The sequence below is a fragment of the Anser brachyrhynchus genome (assembly GCF_964034855.1).
Source record: "Anser brachyrhynchus genome assembly, chromosome: 1".
NCBI lineage: Eukaryota > Metazoa > Chordata > Aves > Anseriformes > Anatidae > Anser > Anser brachyrhynchus.
The window spans coordinates 72,747,320-72,770,603 of record NC_137694.1 but is presented as its reverse complement, the minus strand read 5'-3'; the positions used below and the strand labels follow the sequence as shown (position 1 = coordinate 72,770,603).

Below are 23,284 nucleotides of genomic sequence, written 5' to 3'. Positions count from 1 at the left end.
TTAGCTGTGAATAACTCGTCTTTTTAAAAAGCTGTTTTTTTCCTCCCCGTTCTTTCTATTTAAATATCCTTTATTTTCCCCCCCACACCTTTTTCTTTTTTCTTTTTTTTTTTTTTTTTACGTGAGATGAAGCCGTATTTCCCCCTTGCAAAAAACATTTCTCCAGCCCCATAACTTAACCCAGACTTCCCCCCAACCTCCCTCCCGGAGGCACTGACGATGCTCATCCTCCTCTTATCCCCACAATACCTCTCCCCCCTTTTTTTCCCACTGGAAGACGACGTGCCCCTCCCCCCTCCCCTCCGACACCCCGCTAGGAAGGGCCGAGCCCCCGGGGCGCGGAGGGCGGGGGGGGGGGGGGGTGCGGGGCCGCGTCCCACGGGGTAACACCGCCACCCAGGGGCGGCGGGAGGCCCTGCCGATGCCAAGGCCGGGCCGGGCCGGGCCGGGCCAAAGGGCATGCGGGGGGCTCCGCTGGGTTCCTGGGCAGCCGGGACCTGGGGGCAGCCAGGGACGCTGCCAGCACAGGCTGCCTGGGGGACCCGGGGGGATCCGGAGGAGGCGGCGGTGCCACGAGGAGAAGCCGCCGCCCCCGAGCCCCCGCCCCCCTGCAGGTCGCCGTCTGCCGTCCTAAACCTCTGCCTAAAAGCCGGGTTTTGCGCGGTAGAAGCTGCCTTGCTCCTCAGTTTCCCCCCACGAGTGCTCCCTGCTCCCCTTTGACGTCGGAGTTGGGAGAACAGGAAGAGTGAGGGTCTCAGGGGCAGAACGATTAATTGTTTCCTTTCTTCTCTAAAGATTACTTATACATTCCATCTGGTGGTCCCTTCCCTTCCCTTCCCTTCCCTTCCCTTCCCTTCCCTTCCCTTCCCCTTCCCCCCCATCCCACCTGCTTCTTTGAACTGGTGAGTCTTTTTCATGTTTCCATGAAGTTCCAACAGAAGCAACCAAGCTAGATTTTGTCTAAAACTATCTTGGATACAGTTACAATTTCAGAGCAAAATGTTTTTATATTTTTGACACTTACTTCACTGTTATCATCAGCTAATTGGACTGGGGATAAATGGTAGATTTTCTTTCCTCCAAATATCAGTTTAACTATTGCTGAAAGCTTAGGCTAACAATAAGAAGATTTCATGGAGATTAATAATTCTGAGATTTAAAAAAAAAAACAACAACGGCACTGTAGAATATTAAAGCAGGTAGTTCTCACAGTTAGTATTCAGAAATTCAAATAGTTTATAGGCAAAAAATATGTGAAGCTTGTTGAACTATATTAAACAAATATCAACTTAGTAATGATAAATATTTCCTGAAAGTAAGGTAATATTCACAAATACAGAAGCATTGGTAGGTGTGGATTGAAACCATTTGCTGAACGCTCTTTTAGTGCACAGGCATTAGCAAATGATTATCGTTATCATTATCACTCATCCAAAATAATTGGTGTGGCAGGTTGCTTCCTACAGGTGATTGAAAATTCAGTAATTCATTTTTTCTGCTCATTTGCCCCACGCTGATAAAGTGTAACATTCACTCCTATAAACCTGCAGAAGGAAAGGTCACCTGTAACACGCTGCTGCCTGACGCCAGCCCTCCGAGAGCCTTTTAATGAAATGGCTCATGTGGTAAAATGTTTCAAAGGCCTATTGGACATCAGTTTTCACAATCCATCACAGACACATTTACCTGCACTCCTTCAACAAGAAAGGCTTTTCCTGCATGTAAGGAGGAGAACCTGGGCAACCTTTCGTGGTGGTCAGCAGTGGATTTGTCCCAGAGCTTAGTCAATCAGCAGTAACTACCAGGCGTGCTGTTAACACAAGGGCAAGTATCTGTCTTAAAAAAAAAAAAAAAAAAAAGGAGGCAACGAGAACAAGATTCACTTGCCAGCTTGCCAGGGCATGCGTCTCATTATTTTCCATTACCCAATCTGTGCCACAAAGGACATGGCACTGCTAGTCTGACCTGGACCACCGTGACTGTAGGGCCTTACAGACAGAGGACAGACTCTGTCCCAGGATGAGGAAGCAATCCTCAGGGGACTAAGAGGCAAAAGCCTGCACAGCAGCATGTAAATCTTTATAAATGGAGCAGAGTGGACAGGGAAAGGAATTTTAAACTGTCTGTCACACTTCACATCATTTTCCCCAGAGCTTATTTCCAAGCACGGTGTTCAAAATCAGAATAAATCTTGTGAAATTTCTCGGGAATGCAGGCAGCAGGCATAATGCCTCTGAGACAGGCTTCCTTACACACCTTTCTCTTTTTTACTGCTCAGATCAATCATAGGTAACTGGCATGCTTGTCCCAGGTCCCAAAGGCTAACCACCGGAAAATCTGCCTGCGTTTATCCCAGCCAGCCACTGGCCGGCACTGTTGCTCCACGCTGTTGGAGATGAAGGCCCACAACATACATAGACGTGAAAGTATTCCTCAGGGAAAACACGAAGAGGACATGGCTGAAAGAGAGGAAAAGAACTAGAAGAATAAAAATGAGCATAAGAAACAGAGAGTTATATCTGACAAGGATCTTATGCCATACAATTGGCAAGTGTTCTTAACAAGTATATGTGTTAACTATACACATTTACTAACAGTCCTTAATATTTTGCTCATTAAGTCTTTTCTTGGCTCCTTCTCTCATTTACTTAACTGCTTCTTAGGTGTAAGGTGGCCACCCTCTCTGAGAGACTACTGAACCCACTATCTACCTCTAGAGTTGGTTTTAAGATTCAGGATGTCCTTCAGTGAGGTTCTGATGCCAAGTTTGTTCTGATCATCTGGACTTTGAGATTCAGTTCAGCATGAGGGTATGATACTCATCTGACAGAGGCATGGAAATTACACCCTGTTTATGCTCTTGGGGCACACATGTGGCACAGTGTCTGGCATAACACCCATTACCGGCAATAGAAATTTTGCACCAAGGTCAAGGGTTGAGTCTGGTCTTACACAGTGACTAAACTTTCCATTGCACCCTGAGTTGTTCTCTCACTTGGTTTTACACTTAACAGCTCTTGTCCATACCTTTAGTTACCACTGTTTTTTGTTTATTTTCCTTCCCTGTTTTTCATTCCCTATTTCTCTCCTTTTTTTTTTTTTTTTTTTTTTTTTTTTCTGTTTTCTCTTTTACATCTTCTTGCCTGGAATATGTTCTGCCTCTCAAGGTGTCTGTCCTCCTGTAATTCTGAAGCCAGCCAACATTTCATCACTTTAGCAGATACCAAATTAGATTAGTAAGCAGCAGAGGTGTCCATGTTTGGTTGCTTCACATTTTACATTTTCAGGTTAATCCTGATTTGAATTTTTATTTTATTTTTTTACTTTTTTCATCAATGACCAGAGAGGAATTGTTCAAACTACAGAAATGTCTGATAGGAATACATTATGTGTATGAGATACCAGCACAAAATGGAATTAACAAACCCTCTCACTAACTCCTCCCCTGCTGAGTGGGTATTCACTGGCTTTGTTGCACTGGTCATAATTCTAGATCCTTTCGTCTGTACTTCATGAACTGGCTTCTTATCTGCATCAATTATGTTAGCCTAAAACACTGTCTGCAGAAGAAGATTCAGCAGCTAAAATTGAACATTAGCCAGCAATGTAATATAACAGCAAAAATGTTAAATACAACAATTTTAAAAAAACTGACTTGTTAGATGTACATGTTATATGTGAACCAATCCTGTTATTCTCTGAAGTAGCATGAAGGCTAGAGTGATGGATGAACTGTGTCTCCTGGGCAGCACACTTTAAGAAGGATATAGATCGATTGGAGGTAATCTACAGGTGAGCAACAGGAAGATGTGTGGAAGATCTGATTCATGAAGAAAAGTTAAACCATCTGTGTTTGTTTATTTTACAGACACATGGACTGAACAGAGAGAGGATAGTAGTCATCAAAGGTGCAAAAGCACATTGAAAATACAGCAAGGTAGTAAATTGTTGTACACACACATGGGATAAATGGATCTGAGCAGAATTTAAATACAATTAGTTTAAAAATCAGGAAAAATCTTCACGAGATTTAAGATTAGGTTAGGTAAAAAACTGCAAGAAATTCTTTAGTAGTACAGGATTCTGCCTCAGGCTACACACATCAAGGTCCCTTTTAGGCATAATGCCTACATCTAATAAAAGGAGCCTGCACATTTCTAGTTAGGTCAGCAATTCAGAGACTTAGGGTTTGAAGCTATGTATAAAACTTTCATTCCCCGCTTCAGGTAATGTAAAGAGTAAGAGAACCTCACTGAATCAAAGTCTGCTGTCTGTCTAAGGTAGCCCCACTGGGGTAGCCCAAATGAATGCAAACCAAGTATTGAGTTCAGCAAGGCTTATACTGGAATCAAAAAGAAATAAATTTAGTCCACTAATTTAATCTGTAATTGGTACAAACTTCTACTGTTGTTTTTGTGTTATTTAAAGAGAATCCCTTTCTCTTTTATTTTTCTAGGATCCACTGCAGGTCTCTTAGTTAACAACTACCTATGATACAACAAAGGAACGTCAGGACTGAGGAGTAATTTTCTCTTTTGTGATTTATGTTATCCACAGGTTCATGCCTGGTGTGTCCCACCAATAAGTACACAGAATTGGAATCCACATGAAGGTCTTTTAATTAAAGAATTAATTATTCATGCTTCATTTATGTTTTCTAATCGTTATTCTCAGAAAAGCCTAGGTGGCCAAGAATCTTTTTAGCTATCTGTGTTTTCAGATAACAAGTACAAAAGATATTATGGTGGTTTTAAATTATATTTTCCTCTTAAAATCACCTTTTCAAAAACCATGTAACTGGATAGTTTTTATGATAGCTGAGTGAATTCAGGTATTTTCTTGCCTGTGAATACTGTGCAGGCTTTATTACATTCTTTCTGCCACTGCAGCTGTCCCCTTTTTCAATGTTAGCTTCATCCCTACTAGTGATGCAGCTAAGTGGTCCATGTAAAGTTGCAGATCATTTAGATCCCTTCTTTGGATAACCCAAAGGTACTTTTCATTGTAAGAAACTGAGGCATTGTGCTGAGACTCATCAAAGGTATATAGTAGGAATACTCATTAAATAAGAAGTGGGAGAAATATAGGGGGTGAAAGAAAGCAATAATGATAGATAAAATGGTACACAACTCTTTTTTCATTTATCAATGTATCACTGGTGCTACAGCTTAATCAAGTGAATCTTCTTTAGCTGTTCATCTTATCGCTTTCAAAGGTATTATTCATAATATCTCAGATAAACCACTAATTTTATCAATTGCAAATAAGCCTATCAAAAACCGTCCTTTTCTCTTTCCGATTTCTAAACTACATTTTCCAGAAATCTGAGATCTAGAGTGCACGTCCCTACCTATAGTGCACAGCTGTAGCTACCTGATGCAGTCTCATGTTAGGAAAACATCCTGAAAGGAGAACAGTGAGCATGGGAATTCAATGGCATTTTTTTTTCTCCCTCATATCAAGAAAATATTCAACAGATTTCAACAACCAGTAGGAAACTTTGTAACATCAGCCATATGTTTGGGCCTCTATCTTGTAATTGAACTTTTAAACATCCATTTTTTTTTTCTCCCAGAGTAACTCATTAAAGGACTTGATAACCATATCTGCTTAAAAACACACGACTTTATCAGCTGTATTCATACTGAATTTATTAATTTGCTTTATTGTATATGGCTTACAATCTTGATGTAAATCTGTATGAATGTGTGCCCTCCTGTTAGGCATAGAAGTATCATATCTCAATTTTGTGTGTGCTATTTTTAAAAATGACTCTGGTGACTCACATTTATACACACTTGACAGTACATAGTTGCCAGATTTCAAAAGTTAATTGCATGCCTTCTAACGATTGATGTTTTTAAATAACAGATGAGCTGTGAATCTGTGGATTTTTTTTTTCATACATGTGAGATACCGAGAAAAACTCCTAAATGGGATTTCCTCCCTCTTCCCAGGAACTATGGCAAGAAAATAAAAGAAAAGAACTGTTTTCCAAAACAATTGTCACTTTTACACTGATATTTTTATCTTTGCCTCTGTAGCAGGTTTTGACTAACCTAGCTATATTGTCGCACTGCAGTTCTATAGTAAATTTTGCTGCCTGTATTAGTGTACAGAAATGACCAGTTTGGAAACAAGCTAGACAGGATTGCCACTCTTCCCATTAAAGTTTTCAATGATTCAGCAAATAATGTCGTTTGTGTCATGTCCTCCCCAGGTCACTGAATTATAATGATCATTTATCTACAAATCTTTCCTACATTTTCTCTCTATTACAATAAGCCTCCTTTTATCATGATTATCAGCAAAAGCTGCATCATATTTTATCTGGCAGCTATTCAGCTTAATGTGGGGGTGCTCGTATGCACCCTGCAGTATTTTGTGCAGTTATAAGCAATTTATGAGATGTTTAGAAGTGCATGCTTTGGTTTTCAGACTTAACTCTTTGCTTAAATCTAGTGTCTGGTAATCTCAATAGAGGATCTCTGTAGAAACCAGGGTCTACACCTAAGTGTTGACTGCTTCTGCTATGTCATCACTTTCACTGGAGCTGAAGGGTCTCAGCACTTTTATTTATTTATTTTTCTGATGCAGCCCTAACATACCTCTGTGTGTGTGTGTGTTTGTGTGTCTGTGTTTGTGTTAATCTTACTTTCAGATCAAGCACAGACGTACCTGGCAAGGCCCTAAAGGGCAGTAACTCATCCATTACACCCTCCTGGCATGACATCTGAACTTCTGCATTATCTGAATTCATGGTGTGGCCACCATAGCCCTTGCCTCTCCCCCTCAAACAGAGTATGCCCTGAAAGCTGCAAAGCATGAGGACAGATTACCTAGGGAAGCACACAAAATAAATCCTGTAAGACAGTGAGCTGCCAATGCTCAGGGAAACATTTATTTGTTGTGGAGGTTTGCTCTCAGAATGGGCTCCTATGATTCCACCCACGACAGCAAAACCTTTAAAGTACTGAGCAGAAACCACTGATTTAGTAAGCCTAGCAGACATCTATCTATGTGTCTCTGCCTTAGTACACGCTTCGATTCTCTTCGGCTTCTAGAAACACTGCATCTTTCTGATTTTACAACAGAAGATGGGCAGTATGGGTGCCACTGTGTTTGTAATGTGCATCCGTACCCATGCCTCCAAAATAGTGAGCAATTGTGGGATCTTTGGAGGAAGCATAAACTGTTTCTGTAGGGTGGATTGGTTTCACACCATGGTGTAAATGAAATTCTTTCACTCCTCTTTGGTTGCAGACAATGATTTTTTTTTCTGTATGTTCCGACAAGGGTTAGCAAATTGGAGACTAGCTTTGTGACCTTAATGCAACATAATTACATACATATTAATAAAGAATTCTGCCTGTGCTAGCAGAAAATGGTGGGACAATATCATCTGGATTAGACATCCTCCTCCTCCCCAACACAGAATCATTGTGTTGGCATCAAAACACAGAGCTGCTGATTCCCAAGCTGAAATGATTAGTCCCCACCATAATTCCAGATCCAGAGTAGAGCCCCGAAGTCTAGTACCACCCTGTAGGACATTCCTCACCCCTTTGCATTTTTTCTGCTGGGTCTTCGGATGCAAGGGAGTTTTAGGCTCAGTAAATTAGTCCCTCTAAAGTGATGTAAAGCTTTATTCACAAGATCTTTGCAGTTTTGTTTGTCTGTATGCATGGCAGAGCTAATATGGTCTTCTAATATTTGTCTTCTGCTCTTTAATTGGTGTAATAAGGATAGTTCATACTACAATTTATTGTTATGCTATTGTCTACTGACACTCTAGGAACCATAAACTGAGAACTTACTTATTGCTTTTACCAAACATAGTCTATTTGCTAAATCTTTCCTTAGTATTTTTCACTCTTTTTTTCTTCTTTTAGAAAGTCATAAATTGGTTTGATTCTAAAGGTAATGTTCCACTGCCTGTACGGACAATGCCTCTTATATTCAATGAGACATAGAGGTAAGGGATGGGGAGGGGGGGGACGGGGGGGGGGGAGGAATCCTCATTTGGCTGGTAGCTGTAGGTGTCCATGTGTCCATTTACTTTTAGCAATTTAAAAAAAAAAAAAAAAGTGCAATTTTCTGTAAGTTTATTTTGAATTTCTCTATGGCTGCATGGGTACTTTTCCTTTGTAACATGGAAGCCAAATCTTAATTATTATTCCTTAGATCTACATTGTGTCAGTTCTTGCAGAGACTGCATTGTTACTAAGTCTTACTTTTTGGTATCTTAATGCACAGCAATCTGTTTTCTATATGCAGCATAAGTATATCCTTTGGAAGAATTTGATGTAGGACAATAAGTATTCAAAGGACTTTAAAGGTGGCTGTTATAGCTACTTACATATTTAAAAAACAAAATGAAACAAAACAAAACAAAACAAAAACATAAGAACAGAAAATATAAGGTAATTTTCAGAAAAATGGGAAAAGAACAGTGAAGAGGAGAAAAAAGGATATGCAGAAAAGAGTGAGCCAACAATGAAAAGAGTGTTAGTTGTGAATAGGAATGAAGGAAAGAAAGATTTTGGAACCAAATGAAAGAGGAGCATTGGTAAAACGAACCACTGTGTTAAAATATACAGGAGATAAGCCATTTCTTTGGTATTTCTAAGAATCTATTTGTAACTCAACAACTAAATTAAAACAACAAAAAACAATGTGTTCAAGAGTGTAATACTACAGCAAATGTAGGCCCATGGGTTCCTATTTCCAGTAATAATTTGCCATAGCTATAGCTCCCTTTCTGAAATAAGAATCTGTCACCACTCCTTCAGATTGGTGTGACTTTTTGGTTGTTTTTTCGCTGATAGACCAACTCAGTTCCAGCTGTTTTAAGCACAAAACACTGTCCATCAAGGCATTCTGCTGATAATGTTTTGAAATAATACAACCTTTACCCATAGAAATCAAACAATTGGCAAGCGGGCACCTTCTAGCTCTTAATTCTTTGTCACAAGTCACTTCAGCTAATCTCTGTTCGTGTCTTTTTTCATGATGCTAATGAAATTTGACTATACTGAATTTAACATGCCTAGTGCTAGTCTTCAATGAATCACTGGCCTACTGATTGACTTTGTATGAGTCATTTCCATCACTGTGCCTCCTTCCTCAGCTAGGAAATGGGGATATCCATGCTAGTTCCATCGTTACTTGCTTTGCTGTCTACTCATAGATAGTGCTATGAAAGACAGTGGTGATATTATTAGCAATGAATAATCTAAATGGGTCCCCACAGATTGGGTTTACACAAAAGAGGCAATAATCAAGCCAAAGGACACAAATAGACCATCTTCTTTGGATGTTTGCACCAGCTTTGCTGAATGGGAAATGCCAAAACTGTGAGCTAGACCTTTGTCTTTATGGCTTGCAAAGAGCAACAGGGATGTTTTGATGTGATTACTGACAAGATTACTAATGCTTTCCTGAATAGATGGCCAATCTAAGACAATTTGTAATGAAGGCATTTCATCTAAGGATGAAGAAGTCATCCGTACACACTAGTGACTGCAGCAGCTGTTGCTTTTTATAGGGAATACTGCTCGTAGTGTTCTCACATACTGACCTTCTTTCTTTACCTGTTTGATAACTGGTATGGGTGAAATGGGGAAAAAATACCATTTCTTCCTAGAGACAGAAACAAGTAAAGAGGTCAGGCTTATTTTGTTGAAGATGCCATGTGAATTTTGTGAGATATACTGAGATATCTCCTGAATCACTATTGGCTTTTTTGGGGCATTTTATGGCCTCTGCTTTCAGTGGCCATTTCTGCTCCCTTTGTAAACATTGCATACTAAAATAATGATTTACCTATCTTTCCTAAAAGGACTGAGTTTTCCAAAGACACTATACTATTACTTCTCAGTATGCAAAAATTATGTATGAAAAAAATACTTTCCTTTTCCATTTACTTAGAGAAAAGGGAAGAGTAGAATGGGTCAGAATCAACTCAACCAAGATAACAGCAATACCAGTATGCAGACAGATCTAAGAACAAAAATTTAGGATGATAAAGGCTTACTGTTGATACAGTAATAATTTTCACACTTCTGCCAAATGACAAAGTATTTTTTGCACTGAGCACAAAACATCAAAAACAAAAAAACAAACAAAACCCCTATATACTAAATGAGTTTCCTTGAACCTTAAGATACACGGAGAATCCCTCATTTTACCCAACTCCAAATCATTGCATTATTAGTAAACCATTACTCAGTGGTAAGAGGTAAGGGCATGGATACACAGTACCAAAAACACTCTGGTCTATGCAGCATTCTGTTTTTATTCAAGCATGATTCATTGAAAAACGACACATACAAATGCAATTCTTATGGCATAAGACAAATCTCTAGCTATGTAAAACAGCTATGTAAAACCTCAAGCACACATTTAAAGGAGCCCTCCTGTATATCTTTTGATAGTTCTACCACTTTCCATTTCTTTTTCTCCAATTGTTATTGTTTTACCATTCTCCATGTTCTGCATCTGGGTTTACAAGATGCTTCTGACCACACAAACCAAATTTAATATACTTTATTTGGCATCCTACCAGACCACAAGATCATATATCCTATTATTTGTTTTGCTATTTTTTTTCTGTCTCTCCTCTTTTATGTAATTTTGAGTCTTTTGAGAACAAGTCCAACTCTTTTTGTATCTCTTAAAACTGTGATGCTGCACTAATGTAACTGAAACTCATATTTTCCCCTTAGAAATTGAAACAGTTTCTTCTGTTGATACCAATATTACTTCTTTTCCATAGACTTCCTCATTCTCCCACTATTGTTCTATGTTGCAGCAGAATATTATTCTAATTCAATCATTCTTCAACCACTCTAATACAGCCCAAAAGTGGATTAGCCAGCAGGCACTGGTAGAGTGCACATTCATCAGTTGACAGCTACAAAATCACTGGATAATTAAATCCAGAGAAAGATCCAGAAAGGGAAGGGAAGGAAAGGAACAAAGCATTTGTCTCTTGCTTTTCCATCTGCTGCTGTTCACTCCATACAAACGAAGCTCAGCTCCTTGTTCTTTCTTCTTCCAGCCACCCAAAGCTAGAAGTGGCTTCCACCCCTGCGGCAAGAGAAACAATGCTTTGACAAACTGAATGCAACAGAAGGGAGAAGAGGAAATGTCTGATCCTCCTCCCTTTTTCTCCCAAGGCAGAAAGTTTCTTTAGAAGTCACACCAATACTCCAGTATCTACAGTGGGAACTTGCACCACGATGACAATGTTGATGCAGCTGTAGTGCAGTATGCAACCCTGTGGCTTGCAAGTCCAGACTGTAGACATTCTGTAAACTGTCGCAGAAGCAGGCCAATATGTTACCCTACTAGTGAAGTAAACAGAGTGTCATAATTTTGTTACTAAGTGCTGATGTTTTTATCCTTTTTGTGCATTTTTGTGACGGTCTTTTATTTATTTATTTATTTATTTATTTATTTATTTATACTCCATCATGTTTCAACAAAATAAGAGGTTGAGTGAGACCTTAATTTCTCTCTTTCTCTAGTCCTTTGCTGTCTGAAGTAAATGTCACCAGAAGATGAAAGCATGCAGGTACTCTATCTGTGATTTCTTTTAATCATGTTCCTTTTCTAAGTAGTTTTTCTCAGATTGAAGAAGTTACCTTCAGAACAAAGAATGAGGTTGGACTTGGATGTTCTGATCGTAACAGGATGTCTTACTTCAAGCTGGATGAAAAATACTATGCTAATACTAATGCTAATGCTAATGTTTAGTTCATTACTATTTCTATTCTTTGAAAAGGCCCCTAAAAAATCTTTACTGTAAATATGTTGAATAAATATTTTCTATATCATTAATTGCACTATGGTGTTCATCTAGCTGTATTTGGCTGGTTATAAAAAGTATAGACTTTTTCCCTGCTGTACCAGTATCCCCCAAGCTGTCTTTTCCTTCTAACCTTGTCAGAACTGACACACTGTAAATGTTGCCTAATCACCAGTCTCGTCAATGAGTTAAGAAAACAAGAATTCAATTAAAGTAGGAGGTCCATTTCTCCTTCTGGATATCTGACAGCATTAGTTGGTGTTGTAAGGGCGGTTTGAGTTTAGTGTTTTTTTGTTATTGTTGTTTTCTTTTTTCTTTTTTTTTTTTTCCCTGTATTAAGGAGTGGATATTGTGGAGGGCTTGAGGAAGCTACTTTGGTAAGAAGAAGCTAAAAGATTTTTTTGTTGTTTAGTTGTGGTACGTGAATGAGACACAAGATGTAAAACATTTTTTACCGTCTGAAATAAAATAGCTTTTTGATGCTGAGGACCACTCCCTATTGCCTAGAGGGTGTCTTTAACAATTGGAGTGGAACTAGAGTTCAGTGGAGGGATGAAAACAAAAAATTCACTAAGCCTCCAAAGGTCTCGGACTACCCATTTCACAGACCTCTAGCTCTTGTCTTAACATTTTAAAATAATCCTCTGGTATTTAACAAATTGGTTTTCTTCTCTTTGGGCTATGCATAAAGTAATGCTACTCCTTACTCTTCAGCTCTTTTGATAAAGTCATACGTCTCTCTTTCTCCTACTACAAAAAGGCATTTTTTCGACTATGCTTTTACTTCTTTAACTTATTGAAGGGACTCGTGATTAAACTGCATTCAAAATACGTCAAGTCCGACATTTTCATTTCACAACGTACCGTATCTTAAAGCCAGAAACACTCAGGTGATGGACAGTTTGCAAGTACACCAGACAACCACCACCGCATGCCGTAAGAATATTCCCATTGCTTCACACAAGATGGCGCTGCAGATTACCCGAAGGGAGGATTTGGGAATGCTGTGCAGCTCACACTGGAAGCTGTCAGTTTTCCACCGCTTACTGTTTTAATTCTCACTATTTTCAGGGTCTTAAGCTCAGCTCTCATTTAAAATATCTTAGTCTGAGGATCAGGAGAAGGTCTTTTTTAAGGAATTATTGTTTTATGGAACAAGACATACTACATACACTATGACACTTCCATAAATTGAAACTGTACTAGTATAACTGTCAGCTTTAAGTAAGGGACTTACTAACTGAAGAAAGTATGATTACAGCTGCAAAATTTTTTGAGATGTAAATGGCTCTCTGTTGGTATTCTGTGATACTTCTGACAGCAAAGTTTATTAAATTATACACTGCTCATGTACCTAAGTTTCTGCATGATAAGGTCTCCTACCACCAAATTTGCGTGCTTCGGCACCTGAACTGAGATTCTTAACGTCATATCACTGTCTGAGTGCTAGAAAAGTAAGTGGAAACAGGGCTGCTAAATAAAGTGTCATGATGCTGTGCAATAAATGCAATACTGTTCTGGGGGAGGCAGAATTCTGAAAGCTCTGGAATGCTTCCTTGGCAGAGGTCAGCTCAGCCTTACTGGACATAAGGGTCTTCCTTTTAACTCTCACTCTGAACTAAATCTTCCCAGCCTAAAACAGCCTCTGACCTCCCAAATTCTTTGCTGTATATAATGTGGTACATCTTCATTGCAAAAGGCAGAAGATAGTGAACAAAGATCCTGACAGAGTATGCTCTCATCTCTTGTAGATAAGTGAGTCCTGCTAACTGACCATAGTGACGCTGCAACAAAACGTGTTCTTCAGTTTATGCATGGCACAAATTCATCTGTGCACTTTTTTCCATTTATGAAATTCCAAAACATTAATATACCCTTAAAACCTTACTTTGGTACATTAATATGAATGGTGTCAGGCAGAGTATACATAATAACAAATATTCATTGCTTTTCAAGAGTAAACTTGGAATAAAACCTTGATTACCTGCATAATTAATCCCTGTTCACAAGCATTTGCATGCCTGAATAATTAAAGAATTAGGGCCTAAAAATGAAAACGGATAAAGCCTGCATTTTTGTACTTAAAAAGCTTCAGAAGCAACAATGGTAGTTCACAGCACATAAATAATTCAGAGTGAGCTTCCTCTTTTTTTTTTTCTCTAGAAATCCTCTTAGTGCTTCCTAATTAAATGAAAATATTTTATAAGCCGTCATTTCATGACATCACAAGAATATTTTAAACTATGACAAGCCAAATTTACATTTTCGCTATTTGCGATCTGATAGCCAGAGCCATTTTAATGGAACTGTAAACCAGCATAAAGGTTTTATTAAATGAGCATGCACTTTTAAAAAGAGCGAAAAATTCTACACAGGCCGTGGTCATCTTTTAAGTCGACTTCTACTTCTACTCGGCACTTTTGTCTTGTAAGTGCTAAAGCTATACATAGAAGGGACACGGCGTGCTTCCATCTCGACAAAAACTACACAAACAGCAGGTGTGGGGCGGGGGGGGATATACTGTGGGATGAGGACTCGGCTTATTTAAAAGACTTTTCCCCCCCCCCGAGAAAGCACTAAAATCCCGTGTGCGGTTCCCCGGCCCCAAAAGCACGGCGAGGCGGCAGAGGGCGCCCTGCCCCGCCCTGTCAGTCACTCAGGGCGCGGGGAACTTTCTGGAAGGCGCTGCTGACGCTTCCCGCCCCTGCCTGCGCTGCCCTCCCTCGGGGCCCCGCGGGGACCGCACCGGCCCCGGGGGGCTCCGGACAGTGAGCAAGGCGGGGGCCACGCAGGGGTGCCCACCCCGTACCGCCAAAGCCCCCCCCCGGGCGCTGCCGTCGATCTGTCCCGCTACGAGGCTGCCGCCACGCAGAGCGCTGGCGCAGCCTCAGCCCTGCCCAGCTGGCGACCGCCCCAAGCCCGCCTTCCCCTCGCCTTCCTCCATTTTCTTCCTCCCCCCTTCGCCGCTCCGGGCTTCCCACCGCGCCCCTCCCGGTCGGTGCGTGCTGCAGCCTGCCGGCAGATGGCCGCCGGCCGCCCGCCCGCCCTAACAGCAGGCGGCCGCCCCCAGCACGCCCTCTGCCCCGGCGCTGGGGCCGCGGAGGGCAGCGGGAGCCCGTGGGTGTTTGCGCCCCTCCTGAGGGCTCGCCCGGTCTGATCCCGGCGTGCTGGCCGTGGCAGCAGTCACCTGCCCTCATGGCACCCGCATGGCCCTGTCAAGGTCCCCGAGGGATGCTCGGTGTCACTGTACCTACTCCTTTGCCCCTTAGCTTATGCATTTATTTATGTCTGTACTGCACGAGAAGCGGGGCCTACGTGGCGACTGCTTGTGAGGAAGGCTTCCATGGAGCGAACGACTTTTCCTGTTTCTCTTTTTGTTTCATGCTTTGTTAATTCTAAGGAATTATCAAACTGTATATTATAAAGTCAGAAGACCGCTGCCTGCTCTTTACCTCCTAACTAAAAAAAAAAAAAAAAAAGTCATATTCAGCGGCCTAATACACAATAGGCTATTTTAAAGGCAAGGTAGCTGAAATCAGACCAATTACTTAAAAATAAGGGCATTGTTCGCACGTTACATTTTTCAATGAGCTTAGCGGTAGAGGAGCTGCGCGTTCAGACTCATGAATGCTACATTTTTTATTACTTCTGAAGAGGTAGGGCAGTAGTGGGATAAGAAACTTTTTTTTTTTTTTTTCCTGGGTTAGACCATATGTTTTGATTCTGGCAGCCCTGCAGTAGTTAGTCACGAGCAGAGGTAATAACTGGGGAATGTACCATTAGAAAATAATGTGGAGGTATGTGAAGAATGGTACGGTCATATTTTATCACTGCAGTTTATCATACTGCTTAGATTCACCGAGGGATCAGTGCGCTTAATCCATTTTGCTAAGCACTGTATAAACCAGGCATAAAGACAATGCCTGGCTAGAAAAACTGCTGTTTCTACTGACTTCACATTAGCTCGGGTCTAATTTGTCCCCGATGTGTATAAGGATGCATTTTTGTATAAAATAAACATCAGAATATCTCAGCCTTTGGCACACCCTGTATTTAACACGGAAATGTTTTACAAGGCCTAATATGGAGCGATATGATCGCTGCCTTGTGGAGAAAAGACAACAGACATTGCAGGAAAACAAAATAAAACCTTCAAAAGCTCTATCCCCTCCATGGTGCGGGCGTCGCAGAGGAAGACCTGAGCAACAGTTAGGCGCAGCAACTGGGAGCCCACAGCGCTGGGCGGCTGCCCTCCTCTCCTCAGCTTTTATTTTGCCTTTTTTTTTTCTCCCCCCCCCCCCCCCCTTTTTTTTTTTTGATGTCACCTTGCTGCAGTCTCACAGCCTTTGGGCCGGCGGTGGTCCTGGTCACTCTCCCACTGGCCAGGCACGCAGGGGGCGAGGGGTGCGGACCCAATCCTACGGCCCCAGGGTCGGGGGCTTTGCGCTGAAATCCCCTAAAATCGGTTTTCGTTTAGGATTTGGTTGGCATGCCTCGACCTTTGCACAGTTTCTCCGGTATTGACATCTGGCTCAGTCAGCTTCGGGGTGCGGCGCAGGGATCGGGGTTGGGAGCAGAGCCGGGGGCTCCTTTTTGGTTAGCACAGGTGCTTCAGGCTGGGTTGAAATCCATGCTGAAATCCAGTGGTAGGCCTTTATGGGGAGGTCACCTGCTTGACCCTGCGGCTCTTGTGACCAGCGCCTTGCAGGGAGATCAGCAGGAAGAATGAGTGCTGAGCAAGGGGGAAATTGCTCTTATTTGTGCTGAGAAGGGAACTAGCACCCTAAGCACAGTGGTCGGCTGTCAGTACGTTTGCTTAGCTCCGTGTTTTCCTATCTGAGAGCCCCCTTGCTCACCCTATAATAGCACATATTATATACACTTGGTAAGTGGCAGCCAACTGGCAATTGCAATGAAGTCTCAAATAAATAATAATTTTTGTGGTGCGCTGGTGATTAAATAATACGGGTCATTACCGCAGTTAATGGCTCGTTAATAGAAGAATTTCTCCGAGCCACCAGTGACAGCAGAATATTTCGGGGTGCCCGACAGCTTCCTTCCTTCCGTCGCCCCTCTGCCGCCACCCCCCGCCCGCACACTCCACGCGTACCGGGGGAAGGCCGAGGAAGAGGAGGGGCAGCCTTCGTATCCGAGCCCGCAGGTGGCCCGCTGTGACGACCCGTTCACGGGGAAGCCTCTGAGCAGAAATCACTGCACAGGAGGAGCAGAGCCTGCCTCGCCCCGGCGGCAGCCTGTCCTCCAGGGGATGAAGCGGGACAAAAGGGAAATAAACGGGGATCCTTTATGGGGGAGACACTCAGCGAGAGCTGGGGCCTCATCCTGTTCCCCTGTAAGCCAACAGAAGGTTTGTCCTTCACTTCAGCAAAGAAAACGGGCCCTCGTCATCTTGGGCATTTTTTTTTCCTTCTGGAAACCCTTCTTGATGGTAATAAACGTAGCCACAAAGTGGGCAATAAAAGGATAAAAAAGTAAAAGCCCGAATTAAAAAAAAAATGCTTGTAAGCAAAAATACCGAAACCTTATTTTGTGAAATCTCTGTTATTAAGAGTTCATTAAAATCAATTATTTCTAATTAAGGAAAATGAATAACTATCGTAGTCTTGTTACCTAAAACATTTACTTCTGAAATTGTTACGGTCAAATTTTAAATATTCCCTCCATCTAGAACAGCATGTTACTAGCCGATCTTTAACATCCCTGGCTGCAACCAAAATTTTGCATTATTTAACTACAAAAAAAAAAAAAAAAGGGGGGGGTTTACAAAATTGCGTTTACAAGGTTGCTTTGCGTTGCAGGGTTTGGTTGGTCTCCCCTCCCGCCCTGTTTTGGCAGCCGGCTGTCAGTTCCTCGGCATCAACAGGCTTCCCTGCAAGGTGCGAGCACTTTCCGAGCACGGTCTGCAACTTCCCAGCCGTTTTCAGATAAACTCCGATGCGGTCTCGTAATTAGTCTCCGTATTTATACGTGTATGATTTAAAACCATTAGCGGAAAAGCAGCCCTTAGTAGCTGAAAGTTTCTAATCTATAATGTTGATTAGCTTCCCGACAGGGAGCTGTCGTCTGTTCATTTCCCCCCCGTCCTAGTGCTGCTTCCAAATAATCCCGCTTCCCTCTAGCAGGAAGGGACGTGCAGCGGCGCCGGGGAAGCTCTCTTCGGAAATGAGATTTAACGCGAAATAGCGACGCGTTTGCGCATCCGCCAGGTGCTGATTTCCGATGTCTCTCCTTAATCTATTACCCCAAATAACATCCCACGTCGGCTTCAGGGCACGCGTTCGCTCTTCCGTCTCTTCCCATGCTTTATTAATAGGACAAATCCGCCTGCACATGACCCTTCCCACATATATTCGGAGACAGTTTGCTTTGACTGGCTGCAAAATGGGTTCTTTATTTTATTTTGTAGTTTTTCTCTAACAAGAAACCTTTTTTCCCGTTTAAGGCAGCTCGATGGGGTGGAAGAGTCGCATGTGGTTGTCTACAACGCGGGCAAGGTGTGGAGCCCCCCGCACGGTGACAGCAGAAATCTGCCGGATCTTTTTGGAGAAATCGTGGGGGGACTGTGGTTGCTTTTTTTCCTTTTTTTTTTTTTTTTTTTTTTTCTACCCGAGAAATGTGTCGCTGGACGAAGTCTCAGCGCTTAGGTTGGTACGCAAAAGCAAAGCGGACGTCGGGGACTTTGCCGCTTATTTTCCCAAACTTTCTCAAGCGTAATCAGGGGAGAGGTGAAAGCGCCTATTTCAAAATCCACCCACCTTTTTTATTTTTTATTTTTTACTCTTTTTTATTATTATTTTTATTTTTAAGGGCAAATTTGTCATTAGCCGAGGGGGAACCCCGGCAGCCAGGTGCCGACGAGGAGCGACCTCCGCGCCCCGTCGGCTCTCCCGGAGAGGATTTTGCTTTGCTGGAGGATGGGCCACTGCGGGACGCGACAGGAAGGAGCGAGAGGCAGCTGGGGGAGACGAGCTGGGAAGCTGCCTCCACGCTGCCACCCCCCTTTTTTGGGTGGGGGGATGTTAAAAAACGGAGTGCATTTCCCGAGCTGGTACCTAAAGGCATAGCCCGGTTCGCTTTCCCGTTTTGGTCCTTCGTAGGTAGGCTTTTGTGTGTGTGCTGTTTCTCAATATGAGGTGCAACTGGCTTGCTTTTATTTGCTCCAGCTTTCATTGCAAATGTGAAAAATGGGAATTCGCAGCCTGGCAGCGCAGAGCTCTCCTCGCTGTCCTGGCGCTTCCAACAAGGGTGTTGGGCTCCGGCACATCTCCCGAAAAGGAACGGGGAGCCGCTGGAAAACACCGGCGCCTGGCTGCGGACCATCCCGTTTGGGATTAGGGTCATGCATGGAGGCGGCATCTCTGCTGGGAGCTCCTTTCGGCTCGCCCTTCCTCCTCCCTCGGCAGCCCCGGCGCTTGTCGCGCCGCCACCATGTCGCGGCAGGCGGCTGCGAGCCTTGCCATCCCCGCCCGGCTCCTCAAGCCTCCTTCCCTCGTCTCATGGCTCTGCGTCACAGTCTGCACCGGAGCAGAAACTAAGGCAAAATACTAATAAAAATAAAAAAGAAATCGCCCCCCCCCGCACCTCAACATCACCCCCAAACCGAGCTTCCCCCCAGCAGGGCTCCTCGTCCGGGTGCTACGGGGGGCTCGGCCAAGTCTGCACCCGTCCTGCCGGCATGCTTTAGAGTCATTTTAATCTGTCTGAACTTTGAAACAAAGCTGCTTTCCAAAGGAAATTTCCACTGCTGCTGCTCTCCCGCACCAGAGGGCGCCGGGCTCCTGCCCAGGCTCGGTCTGCCTTTCCAGTGCTGCTGCAAATTAACTCCCGCCTTGCCGGCTTTTTCACCGAGCCGGCTTTCACCTTCTCCTTTAAAAAATACTGCCATATTCTAACATTTGTTTTTCTATCCGGAATACTTTTTTCCCTTATCTCTCCTATTTTTTTTTTCTTCTCCTATTGCAGGCTTTCACTGTGCTGCAAAGGCTTCACCTGCCTGCAACAGCCCCCCAAAGACTCTCAGGAGATTTACAACGCCTCTCTGTCTCTGCTAACTTGGTTCTAATTAAGTCACTGGATCACGTTTGCGTGACATTACCTTGTTTTCCCTCGTAATTGTCTGGGATAAAACTTTGTCTGTCTTTGTTTAAGCTTAAAGGGTCACTTAGCGCTCTTCAAACAGAGCAACACTGAAGCATGACACCAAAGGAATAAGCAAGCAAAACGTTGAAAACGATTTCACTTGAACACCTGTATTGTTTATGTTTGTACCCAAAGAGTGCAAAGCCAGCCCCTCTCTATTAATGCTGCATGCTCCAAGCTTTTTCTACCCTGAGACACGAAGAAATTCAAAGTTAGGTTTCCCATGGTACCTGTAACAGGGGCGAGCACATCGTATTTGTGCCTGATGTTGTTTCCATGCCTTAAGTACTGGCTCTGATGCTGGTGTTAGCTCCTTCATCGTCAGCCCCATCGGCTGGTGTGTGTACAGCTGCACGCCGGTAGCACTGCCTGGTGCATTGTACCTTGTGCCTTGTGCCTGCCTTACACCACTGGGAGCAAAGGGCAGCACCATGCCAAGGGAATTTGCCTGAATTCAGGCAGTAGGGTGAGAGTGAGTGACTTCAGCCCGACCTGCAAATACTTCAAGAAATCATGGGAGAGTTTAACAGGGGTTTATAAACCCTAAGCTACAGCAAGAGCATTTCTTGTGTTTATCTGCATATGTAAATATTGCTGCTCACCCACTGAGAGACAGTTTTCATGGCAATTTAGGTTGATTATTCACTGAAAAAAAATCAGGAAAGCAATCTGGAAGTTTTTTTTTCTTTAGTGTAACTTGTTTTATGCATACATGGTATGTATATATACATAAGAACAGGACAGAAATGATAACAAAGAGCAGGTGGGAAAATCTTTATCATTACCTTACTTATTTATTTTAGCAGTTCATTTCCAAACACCATAATCCAGATTCAGATGAGCTGTTGATTCCTAGAATACTCAGTCCTGCTTGAAATATTTAGGAAGCGATTTAGCTGGTTATGCTGTAACCTTTCCCCCTACTCTCTGAAATATGCTTAGCTGAAAACTGCAATGGAAGCATTTCAAAAACTACTCACTGCTTACATATTAAAGAGAAAAGAACATGCAGGCCTGAAGGTCTGTATCAGGTGACTAGTGTTTCAATACAATGTATACTACTACATTAAAAATGTTAAGACTTTTATTTATTTATTTATTTATTTAAAGTACAAATTTTAGGAAGCGCATAAATGTCGTTTCTTCGTTCATGACCAATATATATTTGCTTCATTTAGCAGCACTGAACTAGATCAAGAACCCATCAACACAGGCACCATAAATATGCACAGTAGGTAATTTCCAACTGAACTTGCAATTCTAAATAGTCAGAAGAAAAAGGAAGAGAAATAAGGTATTATTATTCCTACTTGGAAATTGGGGGAAAATGAAAATCATAATAGCCAGCAACTGAAAAAAATCACCTTTCTCCCAGCTCAGTGACTTCATTACAAGTTTAGTTTTCCCTTAGTTCTCTTTAAATACATGAAACTATACAGCTAACTGAGAAATGCCCTTATTTTTTGTCCCTGTTTTTTTTTTTTTCCTTTGCTTCATCTTTTAGAGGTGCCAATATAAATAACTGAAAAGCAGCAGTTTGAGATAAATGTCTGTGCTCAGATACATCCAGCAGATGCAGTTGCTGAAAAAAAAAAACAAAAAACAAACAAACAGAAGAAGGAAGAAGAAACTAAATATTAGGACATGTCATTTCCATGTTGCCTAAAACCTTTTGTGAGGAGCTAAATATGATTTTAAAATTCACATATAAAGGCTCAATAGAAATGCAGAATGCACAATATAAAAATTTATTAAGAAAATAGAAAACATAAAAGCTATCAAACAAAACAATCTAAACGCTGGTGGTTCATGGAAAAAGTTGAAGAGAAATGGCATTTGTCTTTACATTATTTAAATTTAAAAATGGATTTTAGAAATTTATAGCCAGTTTATCTAATTTCATTTGGCATCTATCAATCATAAAAAAGAAAAGGGATCAAGGGCTGTTAAGTCATACTCATACACCTTCAGAGGATCAGATTTTATTACTTTCTAGTTAATGTTGAGTTTTATCTTCAAAGTGAGTGCCGTGCTTCAAGTGAGAATTTTTGTTTCAGAGCAAATAAGACAGTATGTTGCATATTGTAGAAAAGGCTGCTAAAATGTAATTGAAGCTTTCCAGTAATAAATGTAGAAATACACAGTGTTTCTCAGTGCCTAGTAGGCTGTGCATAGAAATCTGATACTCAGAGACCACTTACTGTTATCTGCACAGAAGTCTCAGTTGATGAATTGATGTCAATGTCTGGCCATGACAGAGACCGATGCTTGAGAACTTTTGTTTTCCTTTTCCTTTTTTTTTTTTTTTGGGGGGGGTGGGGGAGTGAACATTGGAGAAACTTGTTGTCTCTAAGGACAAAAAAAAAGACGTTAAAATGCATCTTGGCTCTTATACCATTTCCATTGAAGTTGATGGAAAGTCAAAAGTCTCTTTAACTTCACTGGGAACAGGGCAGGACCATTTTAAATGCTATGTTGTAATGTAAATCTTTTAAGTCTTAAATATTTCCATACAGTGGAGCAAAGAAGTCTCAAACGTCAACCGAAAGACTGCTTCTTGTTAGGCTGTTACAATGTGCTATTTCTGTTCAAATAGCATTTACTAATATGAGAGACAAATATATTTATACAGTTTGGAAGTCTAACACTACAGTTGGGTGTTCACAGCTTTTATACGTTATGGTATTTATGAAAATAATTTTAACTCTTCTGTTGCATAAAACAAAGTACAGATGTTTTCCACCAGCGTTTCCTCATCAAGCATTTTAGCTTAACATTGCTGGAGTGTAGCACAGGGTTTGGTTACAGTTAAGCTAAAATGAAAATACTCCAAGAGTAGCAGGGCACTATATGGAAAGGCAGGGTAGGAGGAGGGAGATGGCAGGAAGTAACAATCTCCTTCTCTGGCTGTGCAAAGAATTCCACCTGCATGATCTTAGAACTGGAACTTCTCATCTATAGATCTTCCCTCCTAAACAGAGGCTTTAAAGAGTTTTATGTAAGAGAAGGGTAGGAGAAAAAGCACTCAAAATATGGTGCTCTTGGAAGGTCAGGGGGGTTTCCGTCTCCAGGTACAGTAGGATGCCAGGCTTCAAAACCTCTATGCTCCAGAGCTGCTATGACATCCTGCCAGCACAGCACCTTATTGACCACAGAAGGGTTGAAGGAAACACCATTTCTGTGGAAAAAGTTGCTGTTTCCCTGCAGTTAGCTTGGCTTGCTAAGCACAACTGGGAAGCATTCATATAGGCATTTAGGCATCATGGGTGATCATTTAGGCCTCATCGTTAACGGGGGAGTATTGTCCAAGTGACA

The 23,284-nt window shown here is 42.0% G+C and overlaps 1 protein-coding gene across 1 annotated transcript in view; it reads right to left on the bottom strand.

Moving 5' to 3' along the window:
- Positions 1-23,278, bottom strand: part of WNT7B (Wnt family member 7B) — a 118,856-nt gene extending 95,578 nt beyond the window's left edge. The window contains exon 1 of the mRNA XM_080576618.1: positions 20,200-23,278. Coding sequence (XP_080432744.1) covers positions 20,200-20,402 — 203 coding nt within the window. The 5' untranslated portion in view covers positions 20,403-23,278. The remainder of the gene's footprint in view (positions 1-20,199) is intronic.
- Between the last annotated feature and the right edge of the window lie 6 nt (positions 23,279-23,284).